The following is a 19506-nucleotide window of genomic DNA, read 5'->3' as shown; positions in this document are numbered from 1 at the left end:
TCAGACGTCCTGCGCTTCTCCAAAGACCTCAGATTTTGGACAGAGGGTCATTCTCAGCGTGTCCTAGTGAATAGAGCACGGGCCTGAGAGTCAGAAGGATCTGAGTTCTAATCCCGGCCCTGCCACTTGTCTGCTGCGTGACCTTGGGTAAGTCATTTCACTTCTCTGGGCCTCAGTTACCTTATCTGTAAAATGAGGATTAAGAGTGCGAGACAGGGCCCGTGCCCAACCTGGTGAAGTTGTATCTATCCCAGCTCTTAAAACAGTGCTTGGCCCATAGTAAGCGCTTAACATGAACCATAATTATCATTATTATCCCAGAGATGTGGGCAGGTGGCCCAAGGTGCCCTTGTTTTTCCAGATGAAGTCATTGAAGCTCAAAGTGCTTTACTCAGGATTAGCCAGTAAATCAGTGGTGACAGAGCTCAGAATCCTTTCTCTTAAACTCCTGTTCTACCTGTGTCAGTCACAGAAGTCAATTCTTGATGCATTATAGAGAGTTGGTTCCATTATTTTTACTGGCCTAGAATGGGCGTGTCTTGAGAGATTAGATTTTCCAATTCCTGTGAATTTAGAGGCTTTTCTCAACACAAGTCCAGTGGGATTGGCAAAGGGAGATTAGTCTCCTGAGTAAATTTGCCACATAGATGAAGCACATGAAAAGTTTCATCAGAGTGCAAAAATAGCCAGCCTTGTTGCAGTAAAATTCCAAGTGTTCTCTTCTCTTTGAACTTGGTTGGAAATAGTAATAACTGTGGTATTAAGTGCTTACTATATGCCCCGTACTGTACCAAGTGTTGGGGTGGATATAAGCAGATCAGGTTGGACACAGCCGTTGTCCCACATGGGGCTCAGAGTCTCAGTCCTCATTTTATGAGTGTGGTAACTGAGGCACAAGGAAGTCAAGTGACTTGCCCAAACAAGGTCACACAGCAGGCAAGTAGCGGAGCCGGGATTTGAACCCATGACCTTCTGACTTACAGGTCTGTGGGATGCTGGGAGATATGGGTACCTGATTTATAATTATAATTATCTTGTGTGTTTAAAGATGACATAGGGTGATCTAATAATAATAATGATGATAGCATTTGTTAATAATAATAATAATGGCATTTGTTAAGTGCTTACTATGTGCAAAGCACTGTTCTAAGCGCTTGGGGGGATACAAAGTGATCAGGTTGTCCCACGTGGGGCTCACCGTCTTAATCCCCATTTTACAGATGAGGGAACTGAGGCTCAGAGAAGTTAAGTGACTTGCCCAAGGTCACACAGCAGACATGTGGCGGAGCCGGGATTCGAACCCATGACCTCTGACTCCAAAGCCCGTGCTCTTTCCACTGAGCCACACTGCTTCTCTGTTAAGCGCTTACTATTTGGAAAGCACTGTTCTAAGCGCCTGGGAGGTGATGGAAAGAGCACAGGCCTGGAGGTCAGAGGACATGAGTTCTAATCCCGACTCTACCACTTGTGCAAGTCCCTGTGCCTCAGTTTCCTCACCTTAAAATGGGGTTTAAATCCTACTCCCTTTTACCTAGACCGTGAGCCCCGTGCAGGACAGGGACTGTGTCCACCCTGGATAATCTTGCATCTGCCCCAGTGCTTAGGACAGTGCCTCGCACCTAGTAAGCGCTTCACAAGTTCCAGAATTATTAATTGCTATTGTGACGTTGCCAGTGGAGAAATTTACCTGTGAAAGCGGCTGAAAAACCTGTTGCTCGGCTGTCTGACTCAATCAACCAATTGCACAGAGCCAGGTGCATGGGGAAAGAAATACCGTTTCAGCCCCACGAAAGAAGCCCGTCTGCTCGTTACTCCTCATCTTTATGCTGGTGGGTTGGGGTTGGCATCGCCCCGTCTCTGGCTGATGACACGCTGTCGTGATGCCACCGCTCTTCCGTCTGCTCTTCACCGGCTTCGCCGGAGCCAGAGGAGGTCTGGCTGCTTTGGGAAGCGGGCAGAGAGCAGCAGTGGCCATGGTGGAATTGGAGGGGAGATCGGGTAGACGTGTAGAAAGAGGAGATGGTGATGAAGGAGGCAGTGATGGAGGGGAGAGAGTGAAGTAGCAAAGTAGATGAGACACTGAGAAGGAAGAGGGTCTCAAAGGTAGAACAGGTCTCGAGGCTTTAATTAGTGGCATCCCCGGCCCCTAACGTCTTATCAAGGGTAGCAATCTCTGGGAGGACCCAATTCCCAATTCCAGTCCTTCACAGAGCAGAGCTTTGAGCCTTGGAAGTAGGCTTGAGCCTCACTTACTCAGTGTTACTTTCCCCAGTTTAGAGTAAGCGCTCCTTATAGTGCAGTGTGGTGTCTGTCGATCGTTATATTTACCCCAGTGATTTACACATGTGCCAAGAAAACAGGAACCGCCTACTAAACTCAGTAACTAATTTCTTGAAAGTGCTGCGGTGTATGCTCAGAATGCCTGGGAGTTATAATCCCTGCAGTCGGGGACAATTGCACATGAGCAAAGTTTCCTCACATACATGGTGGGCCGTCCCTGGAAATCAGGCCAGGCCTTCTTCCAGACATAATTCACTCCCTAGTCAGTGGTGTCCAGTGACTCTCAGTCAGCAGTATTTATCCATAATTATAATGCTAATAAATGTGACATTAAACACTATGTGCCAGGCACTATATTAAGCGCCAGAGTGGGTAATTGGATTGGGCACAGTCCCTGTCCCACGTGGGGCTCACAGTTTTAATTCCCATTTTACAGATGAGGAAACTGAGGCCCAGAGCAGTGAAGTGACTTCCCCAAGGTGGAGCTGGGATTAGAACCCAGGTCCTCTGCCCCCCAGGCCTGTGCTCTTCCCACTAGGCCACGCTGCTTTTTAAATTGAGCTCTGACTGCGTGCAGGGCAATGTACTAAGCATTTGGGAGAACACATTACAGTGGAGTTGGGAGACAGGATCCCTGCCTCCAAGAAACTTACAGTTTCGTGTGGTCCCTTGGTTTGAAAAGCCCCAGACTGCAGGAGCACCAGCAAGGTGGCTGACCTAGATCGAGAACCTGTTAGTGCCTCCCAACCTTGCCCGGCCTGACCTATTAAAAGGCTCTGCCACCCCCCCAACTGCTGGTCTTGGGAGTATTGACCCCCTGGAATGCCCCCAATCCCTCTGCCCATCCGCCAAGCCAGCTCTCTTCCCTTCAAGGCCCTACTGAGAGCTCACCTCCTCCAGGAGGCCTTCCCAGACTGAGCCCCTTCCTTCCTCTCCCCCTCGTCCCCCTCTCCATCCCCCCATCTTACCTCCTTCCCTTCCCCACGGCACCTATATATATGTTTCTACATATTTATTACTCTATTTATTTTACTTGTACATAGCTATTCTATTTATTTTATTTTGTTAGTATGTTTGGTTTTGTTCCCTGTCTCCCCCTTTTAGACTGTGAGCCCACTGTTGGGTAGGGACCGGCTCTATATGTTGCCAACTTGTACTTCCCAAGCGCTTAGTACAGTGCTCTGCACCCAGTAAGCGCTCAGTAAATACGATTGATGATGATGATGATGATGATACAATGCCCAGTGGTCTCTGTTCCCCCTCCTCCAGAAACCACAGAAGCAGCCGTGGTGATACGACTCATCTGGGCAAGGAAACACGTATTTCCCAGTTGGTTTTTGCCCAAGCAGCAGAAGGGGTTCGACTTCCCGGGCAATAACGACAGTTCAGCCTTTCTGCTGGAAGTTGCGGTTTTATTAGAGTCCATGAGAACTGATACTTTGGGCAATCGTTATCTGCCCTCCCCATTTTGTGTCATTTGTTTTTCCTAAATTTTATGTAATCGTGTAGAGAATATGTATTTGGAGATTATTTCTCTTTGGCAGCCCCACCCCGAGAAGTCACTTCCCCCACCCCTCCACGCCAAGCATGCTGTTGCTTCCTGGCCCAAAATAAGAAGTCAGACCCTTGTCAGTGGATAATGGGAAAATGTTGCCGACTTGGCCTTCCCAAGCACTTAGTACAGTGCTCTGCACACAGTAAGCGCTCAGTAAATATGAATGAATGAATGAATGGTGAAGCAACAATGAAAATTTAGCCCGACTCCTTCATTTGGGGAGCTTTTGCACATGAGGTGTAATTCTGTAAATGTAAAACTCTGGCAAAGGAAAGAAAGACCTGTATATATGTTTGTACATATTTATTACTCTATTTATTCATTTATTTATTTTACTTGTACCTATCTATTCTATTTATTTTATTTTGTTAGTATGTTTGGTTTTGTTCTCTGTCTCCCCCTTCTAGACTGTGAGCCCACTGTTGGGTAGGGACTGTCTCTATATGTTGCCAGCTTGTATTTCCCAAGCGCTTAGTACAGTGCTCTGCACACAGTAAGCGCTCAATAAATACGATTGATTGATGTGGTTGGGAATCTCATCATCCCACTAGGGCAGGGCTGTCTATTTTTTTTTTTAATTTATATTTCTCTCTTGTTTTCTTTCCCTCCCTTTATTTTCTGGAGAGGTTTCCCTTTCAGTTGAGTTATCTGTCCTAAACTACATTTTAGCTTTATGCTTCAGAGTTAATGGGAGCATTGTTGAAGAACCTGACCTTTTCCTGTCCGGGAAGTAACCCTGAGCAGTACAAGGTGAACTTTTGGTTTTCAAGAGCCAAATGCAATCACTTGCATCAGCAGTTACTTCTAAGCATGGCTGGCTGCTTTGGGAACAGAAGAGTAGTAGTAATAATATTTATTTAGTAGGGGCTTACTTTGAGCAGAGCATAGAAGTATACATAGAAGGGAATTAGACAATTCTGCCCAGTGCAGGAGCTCACAATCCAAGAGTAGCTGTGTATCATCTCTTCAGGTGATGCTGCTGGGGATAATAATAATAATAATAATTAATTATTATGGTATTTAAATGCTTACAATGTGCCTTTATTTTTTGGTTTCTAGTTCCTTTATTACTGATTATCAATCCCAAGAGAGGAAAATTGTTAACTATTTCAGTCTTCGTCCACTGCAAATGTGTTAAAACTTCCAGTTGTCATGGTCTTTGCTTTCTTGACATTCAACTATAAGCCCATGGATTTTGGAGCAAATTAAACCAAAGTGGTCTTTGGAACTCCAAATGACTCGATTTAGATTAGCATATTTTGGACAAATAATCAGGAGAAGACACTAATGCTGGGAAGAGTCCAGGGAAAGTGTGGAAGAGGCAGACTAGCAGCTAGATGGATTGAGACCATAGCAACGATAATGGAAGAACTGTTAGAAAGGATGTGGATTATGGCAGAAGACAGGACATTCTGGAGAAAATATATCCATGGAGTCAGTATGAGTCGGAAATGACTTGATTCATTCATTCATTCGTTCAATTGTATTTATTGAGCGCTTACTGTGTGCACAGCACTGTACTAAGCTCTTGGGAAGGACAAGTCGGCAACATATAGAGACAGTCCCTACCCAACAATGGGCTCACAGTCTAGAAGGGGGAGACAGACAACAAAACAAAACATGTAGACAGGTGTCAAAACTGTCAGAATAAATAGAATTATAGCTATATACACATCATTGATAAATTAAATAGAATAGTAAATATGTACAAGTAAAATAAATAGAGTAATAAATCTGTGTAAATATATACAAGGGCTGTGGGGAGGGGAAGGAGGTAGGGTAGGGGGAATGGGGAGGAGGAGAGGAAAAAGTGGGCTCAGTCTGGCACTTTATAATAATAATAATTTTTGCTAAGCACTGTTCTAAGTTGTGGGGTAGATCTGTGGCCGAGTTGTAGTTTCCAAGCGCTTAGTACAGTGCTGTGCACACAGTAAGCACTCAAAAAATACGATTAAATGAATACAAAGCTAATCAGGTTGGACACAGTCTCTATCCCACATGGGGCTTACAGTCTTAATCCCCATTTAACAGATGAGGTAACTGGGGCCCAGAAAAGTTAAGTGGCTTGCCCAGGGTCACACAGCAGACAGGTGGTGGAGCCGGAATTAGAACCCACAACCGTGCATATGAGCCTGTTACAAATGATGGCAATGGGGAAGCAGTTGGAAAGATGAAAACAAAAAAACAAAAACGGGGACTAGAGATTGCTTCCAGGGTATTTATCAGCCTCTACAACCCTTAAGGCCATGGAATTGAAACACCTATTTAGGGTGAGCGTCTGTAGCTTGAGAATAATAATAATAATGATGGCATTTGTTAAGCGCTTACTATGTGCAAATCACTGTTCTAAGCGCTGGGGGGGGATACAAGGTGATCAGTTTGTCCCACGTGGGGCTCACAGTCTTAATCCCCATTTTACAGATGAGGGAACTGAGGCTCAGAGAAGTTAAGTGACTTGCCCAAGGTCACACAGCAGACATGTGGTGGAGCCGGGATTCCAACCCATGACCTCTGACTCCAAAGCCCGGGCTCTTGAGAAAATATGGTATGGGTCATAATTACATGTTTTTGTAGTTGTTACTAAAGATCTGTTTGAGTTTGTTAAACACAGTCCTATCCAGAAGCAAGCCAGCAAACTCGTGGTCTCCTCTTACCTGCCTGTAATCTGGCTTCAAGGCTCAGCGAGAATTATTTGAGACCCCGACCTCTGGCTCTGTCAGCTTTCATGGCTACTTCAGAGTCCTAGTTCTTTGTCTCGTTGAAATTAGTATTTTCTTTCAGTTTGTGTGATAAAATGACAATCCATTAGCCAATAAAGAACAGACTCATCAGGACCTAGAAGAGCCATTCCTTTTTAGAAGATGCTCTTAGAGAGACCTGAAGACATAAGCATGCGGAGTAATACTAATAATAATGGTATTTAGAGAAGCAGCGTGGCTCAGTGGAAAGAGCCTGGGCTTTGGAGTCAGGGGTTGTGGGTTCAAATCCCGGCTCCGCCACTTGTCAGCTGTGTGATTTTGGGCAAGTCACTTCACTTCTCTGGGCCTCAGTTCCCTCATCTGGAAAATGGGGATGAAGACTGTGAGCCCCCCGTGGGACAACCTGATCACCCTGTATCCCCCCCAGTGCTTAGAACAGTGCTTTGCACTTAGTAAGCGCTTAATAAATGCCATTATTATTATTATTATTATTATTATTATTATTTGTTAAGCACTTACTCTATGTCAGGCACTGTTCTAAGTGCTGGAGTAGATAGAAGTTAGCCACTTTGGACACAGTCCCTGTCCCACCCAGAGCTCACAGTCTGAGGGAGGACCTGTAGTGAATCCCCAGTTTCCAAATGAGGAAACTGAGGTCTAGAGAACCATCATCATCATCAATCGTATTTATTGAGCGCTTACTGTGTGCAGAGCACTGTACTAAGCGCTTGGGAAGTACAAGTTGGCAACATATAGAGACAGTCCCTACCCAACAGCGGGCTCAAAGTCTAAAAGCGGGAGACAGAGAACAAAACCAAACATACCAACAAAATAAATTGAATAGATATGTACAAGCAAAATAAATAAATAAATAAATAGAGTAATAAATATGTACAAACATATATACAGGTGCTGTGGGGAAGGGAAGGAGGCAAGATGGGGGGATGGAAGTTAAGTAAGTTAAGTAAGTAAGTAAGTTACTCTATTTCACTCAGCAGGCAATTGGCAGAGCTGGGACTAGAACTCAGTTCCTCTGACTCTCAGCCCCATGCTCTTTCCACTAGGCCATGCTGCTTAACTGTGTTATTGTGTGCAGTGGAACAAGCACTGTTGCAAAGCTTTTCACTCCTTGATGCCATAAGAATTTGACTGAACTAGTAGAAATGATTTAAACGTGAGTTCCGACACACTTGTGCCATATTACTTAAAGTCCTGGACTGTGTGCAACCTTATTAGCTTGTATCTACCCCAGTGCTTAGTACCAGGGCTGGCACATAATAAGTGTTTAAAAAATACCATTTAAAAAGTCTGTTTGAACACTTGATTGACTAGGTAGGATTTTGTTTTCCATCAACTCTGTCCGAATGTCACAGTTTACAAAAATCTTCAATCAATCAATCGTATTTATTGAGTGCTTACTGTGTGCAGAGCACTGTACTAAGCACTTGGGAAGTACAAGTTGGCAACATGTAGAGACAGTCCCTACCCAACAGTGGGCTCACATTCTAAAAGGGAGAGACAGAGAACAAAACCAAACATACTAACAAAGTAAAGTAAATAGAATAGATATATACAATTAAAATAAATAAATAAATAAATAGAGTAATAAATATGTACAAACATATATACATATATACAGGTGCTGTGGGGAAGGGAAGGAGGTAAGGTGGGGGGGATGGAGAGTGGGATGAGGGGGAGAGGAAGGAAGGGGCTTCAGGCACTGAACTACCCAAATTTACTATTCAGGGAATATTAATTAGCTGCAGTTCTTAGCCAATCAATTAATGGGTACTTATTGTGCACTTACTGTGTGCAGAGCACTATGCTTAGTGCTTGAGAGAGCACAATGCAACAAAGGTTATAGATACATTCCCTGCCCTCAGTGAGTTTACAGTGTACAGGGGGAAGCAGGCATGAACATAAATTATGGGTAGGTATGTAAGTGCTTTGGAGTGAATACCAAGTGGTCAAAGTGTACAGATCCAAGTTCATGGTCTACACAGAAGGGAATCAGGGAAAAGAGGGTTTAATCTGGGAGCTGTGACCATGGAATTGCATGGCATAGTTGCATGGCTTTACTGGACTTGTACTGTGTCCAAATTTCATCATCGTTGGTTTATAATCCACATTGAAGCCCCAAGGTTTTCTTCCTTTATAATGAACATCTTTATAATATCCCTAAGAGGACAGTGTTGGCTGGGGTATTTGACGTTCCAGAGTCTAATTTAGCATAAGAGTTTTCTCATCTGAAGGGAAAAGGAGAGGGAGTTTTGGTTAAAATTATGGGGAAACTGCAGTGTTGTCTGTAAAGTAAATATGTGTATGTGATGAACAGGATTTTAGTTTTAATTGGTGTAAGACTTCGGATCAGCAATACTAGAAAGGATGGCTTGAGAGTTTTAATTGGGTAGAATAAGGGTTAGCTAAGCATCCAGAATGGAAAGATTCCTAGGAATTGGCTAGGCAAATAAAAAAAAAAACAACTTTGTTTACTGATAGGAAAGCCCTGAGGTAGCAAGCCTTTAGAGTGTATATTCCTCTTGGTATTGCTTTCTTTAAAGGCTGGGTCAGAAAGAACAGGAAGGATAAATTTCCTAAGTTAATGTGTTGAATGCTTTTGACCCAGTGTGTTACTAAAATAACTCAAATATCCCAGGTGCCCGCACTTCAGTGTTTTGTAAGGCTAGGGTGTGAGAAATCTATTTGAAGATATTTTATCTTGGTTGTGTGCAATTTGGCAAGCTATGCAAAGAACTTTAGTCCTAGGATAGGATTTGAAAGTCATCAGTAATAATAATAAAAATAATAATAATGGTGGCATTTGTTAAGCACTTACTATGTGCAAAGCGCTGGGGTAGATACAAGGTAATCAGGGGGTCCCATGTAGGGCTCACAGGCTTCATCCCCATTTGACAGATGAGGTAACTGAGGCACAGAGAAGTGAAGTGACTTGCCGTTCGTCCCACGATGAAGGCGCTCAACTGAGCTTTCGTGGTTGCCCTGTGACCTTCTACTCAATCTCATGGTTTACGGAATATTTTTGATATTTTCTACAGCATTCTTTGAAGTTGGTTCAAGACTCTAAAGGGGTCTGAAGGCGGTTTTCTTTCTTCTTACTGTACCAAAAGACTTAAAGGTACTGCTCGGCAAGTAGGAAATGCAGGTCAATCTCCGTGATTTTAGTCGCCTTTTCTTTTGTAGTGTCAAGAACTATTAACTTATCATTTATTAACTTGTTTGCATTTTTCATGTCCTGATTTTTAAAAGGAAACATTTCTAGTAATCCAGCTTTGCAGAGTAAATTCCAAATTGAGGAATCTTGGGGAAGCAAGTTGGAATGAATTGTGGAATAACTGCTTCCATGTGTATTTGTTACAACCTAGTAATGGGCGATTTGTAACTTCTGTAGTAGGACTACTTGATACGAAAATCGTGAGAAGTAGAGATTAGTCAAGTGTTTGCATGGGTGTTTTCCAATCTGTGTAGTCCATCTGGCTTTACTCCTTGTAGTGGATCCAGGCTACCTGGCTTGCCAAGTAGGTCATGAAATGAGCTCACAGCGTTTTTTTTGTGGTATTTGTGCTTACTCTGTGCCAGGTACTGAGCTGAGCACTAGAGTAGATACAGATTAATCATCAGCATCATCATCAATCGTATTTATTGAGCGCTTACTATGTGCAGAGCACTGTACTAAGCGCTTGGGAAGTACAAATTGGCAACATATAGAAACAGTCCCTACCCAACAGTGGGCTCAGAGTCTAAAAGACACAATCCATGTCCCACATGGGGCTCACAGTCTTCATCCCCATTTTACAGATAATGTAACAGAGGCCCAGAGAAGTGAAGTGACTTGTCCAAGGTCACACAGCAGGCAAGCGCTGACCTCTTCAGACCACCCCATCAGCCCTATGCACCCCATCACCCCATCTCTGTGTGGATAGAAGCATAATAGTGCTGGAAAGTGAGATGAACCAGTCTTAATACTTAGAAGAGGGAGGACTTTAACTTGTGTCGTCATTTTTTTCCTCTTTTAGGGAGGCCCCAGTTATTTTATATCGTGCTGGGTTTATCTCCGTTCCAGTACTTGTACCTCTCCACGCATCGTGGTCACAGACAAGTGGCGGAGCTGGGATTAGAACCCAAGTCCTTCTGACATCTAGGCCTGTGCTCCATCTAGTAGGACATGCTGTCTCTCTGGGTGTAGTTTGATGGTGATTAAGCTTTTTAGGAAACCCGCTGCAAGGAGGGCAAAGAAGAGCTTGCCCCGCAGCCTTCAGTCTCTCTAACCCTGAAGGTCCGAGGCTTTTGGAGGTAAAGCCCAAGAGACCGTCCCCACACCATCCTCCGACCACCCAGGAGAGGAAACATTTGTACCCTGACAGCTGCAGGGAGGGCCAAAGAAGATGGTTTTTCCCCCAATTTTAGGTTCTGACATTTCCGGGTCTGAAACCGTCCGTAAGTCTTCAGTGCAGTTTTCTGCAGCGTCTCGTATCACCGTTTTTTTAGGACTGCTTGTGAACGGAGCCTTTAGAGCGATATTGGGTCCAGTTCAAAAAATGGAAACTGATTCTGTAATAGTGTCTTGGCTGCCTTGATCTCTCCTTTCATCTCTGCTCCAACACACACGTGTACAATTTATCGGAGTGAGGTATTTCAAAACGATAGATTTTTGGGGGGCCCTGAACCCATCCTCGAATTTGATATTTTAAAAGCATAACTGTGTGGGGGACACAGTCAGCCTTGAAAAGTTATTTTGTTTTTGACTTGTAAATTTCAATTTGATTTCATTAAATGCCTTCCTCCGGTTTCAGAAACCATTGTTTGAAAGGGGCCTAAAGATAATGCCGGTGTCAGCGGTCTTAGCTTTGTGTTGGTCTTCAGCAGCAAGCCATGATCCTTGTGAAAAGAAACTGATCTTATTTTTTCATCTCACTCGAATATAAGTACCCTCGGCACTAGAGGCCATTTTTCTGGGCGGGCAAGGAATGAACCACCAGGCCAAACCGTTTTTCAATTTAAGCTCCTAGCTTTCTTCTCCAAGTGAGTCACTTAAATAGCCTAAAACATTTCCAAAGTATTCAAATTCACCAGTAGGCACCCTTGGGGGTTGCTCTGGTTCATCCCACAGCACTTAGGTATCTATCCATCTATAATTCATTTTCAGGACTGACTCGCTCTCTTGTGTGCAAGCTCCCCTTGGGCAGGGTTCTTATCCAACTACTCTATTGCACCGTACTTTCCCAAGCGCTTAGTACAGTGCTGTGCGTACAGAATGCGCTTAATAAATGCCATTGATTGCTGGGCTGAACTCATTGAGATGTGGCCAGAGGATCTCAGCTGGAAATGAGTGGACGCCAGTCTATGACTCACTGAGCTCAATCTGGTAAAATTCCCACGTTTGGCGGTAGATTGCCAGATGGATGCCAGTTGGGATGTACTTTTACTATCTGGGAAACATCGGGAATGTTGGAGGAGAGGCCACGAGGCCCATCTTTTCTGCCCCATTGTTGTGGACTAGAGATTTTGTTCCCCTCAGTTAGGGGCCCTTCTAGCAACCCCTCCTGTCCTTATGAGGAGGGTGGATCTAAAGGGTGGGAGGGTCGAAGAGGTGATCTGAACCCATGTGACAATACTTTGATCCAGGATTTGCCCCTGCCTGGCACAGTTATTGACTCAATATAATAATAATAATAATGATGATGGTATTTATTAAGCGCTTACTATGTGCAGAGCACTGTTCTAGGCGCTGGGGTAGATACAAGGTAATCAAGTTGTCCCACGTGGGGCTTACAGACTTAATCCCCATTTTCCAGCTGAGGGAACTGAGGCCCAGAGAAGTGAAATGACTTGCCCAAAGTCACACGGCTGACAAGTGGCGGAGCTGGGATTTGAACCCACGACCTCTGACTCCAAGCCCGAGCTCTTTCCACTGAGCCACGCTGCTTCTCTAAAACCAGCAAATCGGGTTGGTCACAATCCCTGTCCCACATGGGGCTCACAGTCTCAATCCCCATTTTACATATGTGGTAACTGAGGCTCAGAGAAGCAAAGTGACTTCCCCAGGGTCACACAGCGGACAAGTGGCGGAGCTGGGATTAGAACCCATGACCTCCTGACTCTCGGGCTCGTGCTCTAACCATTACACTATGCTGCTAAATGGGGATTAAATCCTACTCCCTCCTACTTAGACTGTGATCCCCATCTGGGATAGGGATTGGGTCCAACCTGCTCAACTTATATCTACCCCAGCGCTTCACATACAGTAAGCGCTTAACAAATAACATAAAAAAAACCCCAACAGAAACCTCTGAACTGCATTTCTGCATGCTGGAATTCCACATTGCTTCTGGTTAACATAGCATGTTAGCTTAAGTGTTTGAAATGTAGTCCGGGGAATATTTTTCTACATACTCAGGATTTTCACTTGGCTGTCTTACGCCTCCGGGCTAATACTGATCTTTGGTCGGTCCGAAGTTCGATTGGACTAGTTTAATGGTTCCTTAAGGGCAGTTTCATTTTTGATTAAATAGGATTGAATGAATTTATGAATGAAATGGAAGCCTCATTCTTTTTCCAGCTCATGCTAACTCTTCTAGACTTCACCCTCTCTCAGAAGGCAGTTTAACCACCACGCTGAAGTTTGTTGTGATCTACTTAGAAACTGTCATGCACACTCCTAAATCCATCAGGGAATTTCAAAGAAACCACTGACCTTTAACAGATGAGGATCACAAGATCACTGTGCATAGTTGGACAGCTGCAGAGTAGTTGACTGACTGTAGAACCATTGTTCCAAAGCATTTGCTTGATGTTCCCATTTTTATAAGTTTAAGAACAAAAAGAAATAGTGATAAAGCTTCAGTTGCTGAGGCTATCACTGAAGGTATCAGCAGGACTGTTTTTGGATGGCAGGAGGGCTAAAATGGAATGAGAATTACAATTACGATGCCCCTCTTTACTCCAAACTTCCTCTATTTCTTGACAGAGAATCAGAGAATCATTTCTGTGATATTCCAAATTAAGCATTAGAATAATTGAACTAGAGGAAATGCCAAGAAAAAAACAAAAACCTAGTGACCCTCAAATGTATTCTATGTAAAAATATTTCCTCAGGGGTTTGTTCTGATGGTGAAGTACACTGTGTGATTTTTTTGAGGAGTTTTTGAATTTTGCCAGGATAATAATGTAGTAACTTATTTTTTGAAGGTTTTTTTATTACGGTCTCTGCAGAAATGAAAGTATTTTTAAAAGAAATATTCCATTCTGTACATGGATATTGAGGCCAGGATTTACTTTCCGATTAGGCCATCTGATAGAGATCATTCAGAGTATAAGCAAGGGCACTTATAATTAGTTAGAAACTTCACCCAGCTTAATATTGATTTTTTTCCTGTCCGCAGAGAGTGAGATTCATGACAGAGAAAACTCCCCCACCCGCACACACAACTGCCAATAATGGTGTTTTGTTTCTTTCAAATCAAGCCACACTTGTTGATGAGGACAAATGACCTTTTTTGGTTCAGTCCTGCCGATAAATGCTGTGCACTGCTACCGTCAACAGATTCTGTCATGGCAGTTAGGTTTTTATCTTCAGCTTAATTTTGAGAGGGGACTTAAAAGAATTCCACATTTTCCAGAAGGATGCTCCTGGTCACATCATGGAGGTGAAGGAGTGCTTTGTATCCTTTATGAAGTTACATACTAGACTCTGTTTTCAGTTATAGGTCATAATAATATATTGAAATAAAAATGTATTTGTTTAAAGTTGTTAGGTTCAAGATTCTAAATTCCAAAGGGCCATTTAGTTTCCCTTGACCTGATATAATAATAATAATAATAATAATAATAATAATGATGCCATTTGTTAAACGCTTACTATGTGCAAAGCACTGTTCTAAGCGCTGGGGGGGATACAAGGTGATCAGGTTGTCCCACGTGGGGCTCACAGTCTTAATCCCCATTTTACAGATGAGGTAACTGATATATGTTGCCGTATATCTGGCATATATATATTGCCAAGTTATGTTGCCAACTTGTACTCCCAAGCACCTAGCACAGTGCTCTGCACACAGTAAGCACTCAATAAATACAGTTGAATGAATGAATGAATGAATATAAAAGAAAAAAAATTAAATAAGATCTCTTTATTCCAAGAGTGACTCAGTTTCCTAAAAGTGAGAGCAGTAGCTCTAATTTCACTGGGGAAAAAAAAAATAAATGTTGGGTATCATCACCAGCATTTATTAAGCTCCTATTGTACATGCTCTGCACAAAGAAGCATTCAGTAAATACCATTGATTGCATAGCGCTGTTCTAGACACCTGAGGAATATCCATAGAACTAAGCTGCCCGCGAGGAGCTTACAATCATCAATCGTATTTATTGAGCGCTTACTATGTGCAGAGCACTGTACTAAGCGCTTATACTAAGCGCTTACAATCCATGGAGATTAGCGGACCCAATGTGCCAGTTATATACATAAGCTATAGAGCAGGTTAAATCCACAGTGTTGATTTTGCTATAGAGCTCGAGATTTATTTTGAGTGGGATTTGCATTGGATCAACATACAATATTGATCGAGAAGCACCGTGGCCTAATGGATAGAACATGGGCCTGAAAGGCCGAAGGACTTGAGTTCTAATCCCAGCTCTGCCATTTGTCTGCTGTGTGACTTTGGGGAAGTCACTTCAACTTGGACTTCCCAAGCGCTTAGTACAGTGCTCTGCGCACAGTAAAGGCTCAATAAATACGATTGAATGAATGAACATGTACCTGTATATATGTTTGTACGTATTTATTACTCTGTTTACTTATTTTATTTGTACATATTTCCGTTCATTTTCTTTTGTTAATATGTTTTGTTGTCTGTCTCCCCCTTGTAGACTGTGAGCCCACTGTTGGGTAGGGACCGTCTCTATATGTGGCCAACTTGTCCTTCCCAAGCGCTTAGTACAGTGCTCTGCACACAGTAAGCGCTCAATAAATATGATTGAATGAATGAATGAATGAACTTAACTTCTCTGAGCCTTGGCTTCCTCACCTGTAAAATGGGGATGAAGACGGTGAGCCCCATGGGGGACAGGGATTGTCTCCAACCCAATTGGCTTGTACACTGCCTAGCTTAACAGATACCACCACCACCATCATCATCTTCATTACGATTACTGTTACTAATAATATTCTAAATTTTACTATGGTACATTCCTGTACAGTTCTTTGTCACTGGGTGGCCATTGCTTGTGTCTTTAGGGCATAGGGCGGGAAGAACCAGTGAATGACTTTGCAGGGAACTTGTGTGACTTAGAGGCCAATCATGTGATAACCTTGTTGCTTAACTGCAGAAGGTGATAGGAAAGCATATGCCACATCATATTCCTGGGTTTTAAACCTCAGCGAAAACACGCTTCAGCTCCTGCAAGCCCTAGGGGACCACATTCAAACCTCTAACTTGTACTTCCCAAGCGCTTAGTACAGTGCTCTGCACACTGTAAGTGCTCAATAAATACGATTGAATGGATGAAAGAATTCCCCCGCCTTACCTCCTTCCCCTCCCCACAGCACCTGTCTATATGTATATATGTTTGTACGTATTTATTACTCTATTTCATTTGTACATACTTATTCCATTATATTCTGTTAATACGTTTTGCTTTGTTGTCTGCCTCCCCCTTCTATTCATTACTCTATTTGTACATATTTATTTTGTTTTATTTGGTTAATATGTTTTGTTTTGCTGTCTGTCTCCCCCTTCTAGACTGTGAGCCCGCTATTGGGTAGGGACCGTCTCTATATGTTGCCGGCTTGTACTTCCCAAGCACTTAGTACAGTGCTCTGCACACTGTAAGCGCTCAATAAATACGATTGAATGAATATATGTTGCAAATTCCATTGAACACCATTTTTTTCATCTGGAAGAAGACTGTTTTTAATCCTCAAATATAAACCTTTCAGCCGCATTTTAGGAGTTCCAGTAGCTCAGCGGTACATTACAAATGCTGTGAACTTTTCAACCTACGAGTTACAAGTTCTACCTCCTACAGTACTAAAAACCCAGAATGATTCATGTTTTTACTTTATTTATTGATACCTAATAAAACTGTTTTTCTCCAAACATATTTTTCAAAACAATTTTACAAAATTTTTTTGATTTGATACCTTTGATATTGAGATGAGCGTGTGTGTGTGTGTATTTAAAGCAGTAGAAACCTGATGGCTTGGGGTAGAAGCTAAAAGAATAGCCAAAGAATCTGATTTTCAGATTCACCAAGGTAACCTTCTGTCCATAGTGATCCATTTTAGTATGGCATTTTTGGTCATATTTCTAATATTAGTGTGCACATGAGCTAAAGCAAGTTAATGGTAACTAAAACTGAAGGTCTAGCGTTTTCCTCTTTTGGCTTCAAGCAGTGCTGAGAATTTACTTTGTAATTTCTTCCAGGAAATTCAGAGTTTGGGGATAAATAATGTGAAGAACCAAATATGATACTCATTTAGGTACTGATTAATCGACACTAATCACTTTGACCCCACTGGTCAACAATGCAGAACTATTCCTAAGGTAGTTAAAGAGATTTTGGTGTATAAACTCCTGTTTTCTGGTTTTTTCATTATACATCAAGTTGTTTTTTTAAAAACCATTGGCTTATTTAAATAGTTTTGGTATTTATTAAGTGCTTACTAAGTGCTGAACGCTGTACTAAGTGCTGGGGGAGATGCAAGATTATCAAATTGGACCCTGTCCCATAAGGGTAAGTAACATAATGAACAGATTTCCAAATGTTTGGATATAAAAAGAATTTTATTCAGTGAACATTAATACTGATTATCCCCTTTAAAGTAAATATTTATCTTGGCAAAATATGTGGTCAGTGTGTTTCATATAAATCAGTCTCTGCACCATCATATACCATTATTTCAGTGCAATATTAAGCATGAGATGGTAGGTTTTTCCCTCAGGAAGAAAGGTGTGCTTGCCATTTTCATCTCGTATTACTAGGGATCCATTTAAATGTCAATAACACAATTCTTCTGTTCTTCAGGGTTGGATGAATGAGATTTACAATTATGATCCAGAAACTTATCATGCGACTTTGACCCATTCGATCTATGTACGACTTGAAGGAGAAACCTTAAGGCTTTCAAAGCCCAACAAAAATATATCCAGACGAGCCAGTTTCAACGAGCCAAAGCCTGAGGTCACTTACATCAGCCAGAAGATATATGATATTTCAGAAAGCAAGGTAACTTTTGGGAACACTGGAATTAAGAACTTCCTTGAATGAATTTGCCTCTAAAATCACCATATTTGCTTTTATTTTTTTGTCTCTAGTTGTGGCATCAAAAATGCATTATTTTAACAGAAATATTTCATATACTTACTTCTTGACAGCTTTAAGAGCATTAATTGTGGTTCTTTCAGGAGAACAAAATGATGTGAGAGGGAACAGCCAGCAACGGTGGTATCTTAGGAAAATAACTGGTGTGAATTTTTTGTGCTTTGCCAGTAAAATCCACAGAAGACTTGGAAATGACTTAGTTCTCTTGATTTTCCTAGGCTAGATTTAAGGTTTCAGGGAGTACCATTTGTAAAGCAGGGGTTGTACATTTTTGAACTCATCATTTTTGCTCAGAAAACACTGCCCAGTGTCGGTTTTTCGGTGATAGGACTTAATTATGTTTTGAAAGGCAAGCAGGATGAGGCTTTATGAGTGAGGTTGATCTGCAAGTGTCCCCCAAAACAATTAGGTCATGATGTGCTGCTAACAATTTTGTATTTCGTTGTAGTTTTCAATTGCTGAAAAGGTTAAAGAGGAGCAGTGTGGCCTCAGGGAAAGGACACAGGCTTAGGTGTCAGAGGACCTGGGATCTAATCTGGACTCTGCCACTTGTCTGCTGTGTGACCTTAAATACATTACTTAACTTCTCTGGGCCTCAGTTTCCTCAACTGTAAAATGGAGGTGAAATACCTGTTCTCCCTCCTACTTAGACTATGAACCCCGTGTGGGACAGGGACTCTGTCCAACCTGATTAACTTGTATCTACCCCAGCGCTTAGAACAGTGCTTCACAATTAGTAAGCGCTTAACAAACACCATAGTTATTATTATATAATTCCCTGGAAAATAAAGATCCGTGAGTTCTCGATTCAGCCCACCCAAGTCAGTGGTGCATGTATTTGGAGTAATAAAATTAATGATAGTTATGTTATTTGTTGAGTGCTTACTATGTGCCAGACATTGTACGAAGCGCTGGGGTGGATACAGGCAAATTGGGTTGGACACAGTCCCTTTCCCACATGGGACTCAAAGTCTCAATCCCCATTTTACGGATGAGGTAACTGGGGCCCAGTGAAGGGACATGCCCAAGGTCACACAGAAAATAAGTGGCAGAGGCAGGATTAGAACCCACGACCCTCTTACTCTCAGGCTCGTTCTCCATCCTCTACACCATGCTGCTTCCCACGGCACCGTGACTGCCAGACTGCCTATTTTCACAGACGTGATCTAGTACGGTGTCAGATAGGATTTATCTGGGAAGATTTTAAGAATACAAGTAATTTAACTATTTTCACATAAATAACAAAAACCTATTATCTGGTTTGTGCCAAAATTCTCTATATGGCTTAGCATTTCATGCTGTGCCCTGGGTAAATGGATTCTTGAAAAACATTGGCATTCCCTCTGAACATCGCATAAGAATGGTTAACTGAAACACAAAGTGTTATTTTCTTCTTTGTCCCGGTAAATCTTGGACCAGTTGGGCAAGTATCTAAGAACTCTGGACTTATAGACAAAAAACTTCTGCACAGTTTGAAAAAAATACCTTTTTCAGAATGTATCCTGAGACATTGCTATTAGTAAGTGAGCTTTTCCCAATCTCATTCTGGGCCAGCAAAGTGAAAGTGACATTACGGAGCTGTAGTTTTGAGTGTTGGGTGTAGCTGCGTCATGAAAACTTGAATTTGGGGAGTAA

The 19506-nt window shown here is 42.3% G+C and overlaps 1 protein-coding gene across 1 annotated transcript in view; it reads left to right on the top strand.

Moving 5' to 3' along the window:
• TEX2 (testis expressed 2) overlaps positions 1-19506 on the top strand; it is a 77648-nt gene that overhangs the window by 23478 nt on the left and 34664 nt on the right. Inside the window, exon 3 of the mRNA XM_038757015.1 lies at positions 17575-17775. Within this exon, the coding sequence (XP_038612943.1) occupies positions 17575-17775 (201 nt within the window). The remainder of the gene's footprint in view (positions 1-17574; positions 17776-19506) is intronic.

Source organism: Tachyglossus aculeatus, chromosome 15, assembly GCF_015852505.1.
Source record: "Tachyglossus aculeatus isolate mTacAcu1 chromosome 15, mTacAcu1.pri, whole genome shotgun sequence".
Lineage (NCBI taxonomy): Eukaryota > Metazoa > Chordata > Mammalia > Monotremata > Tachyglossidae > Tachyglossus > Tachyglossus aculeatus.
The sequence above is the reverse complement of the archived record's forward strand: the minus strand, read 5'-3'. Positions and strand labels throughout refer to the sequence as shown.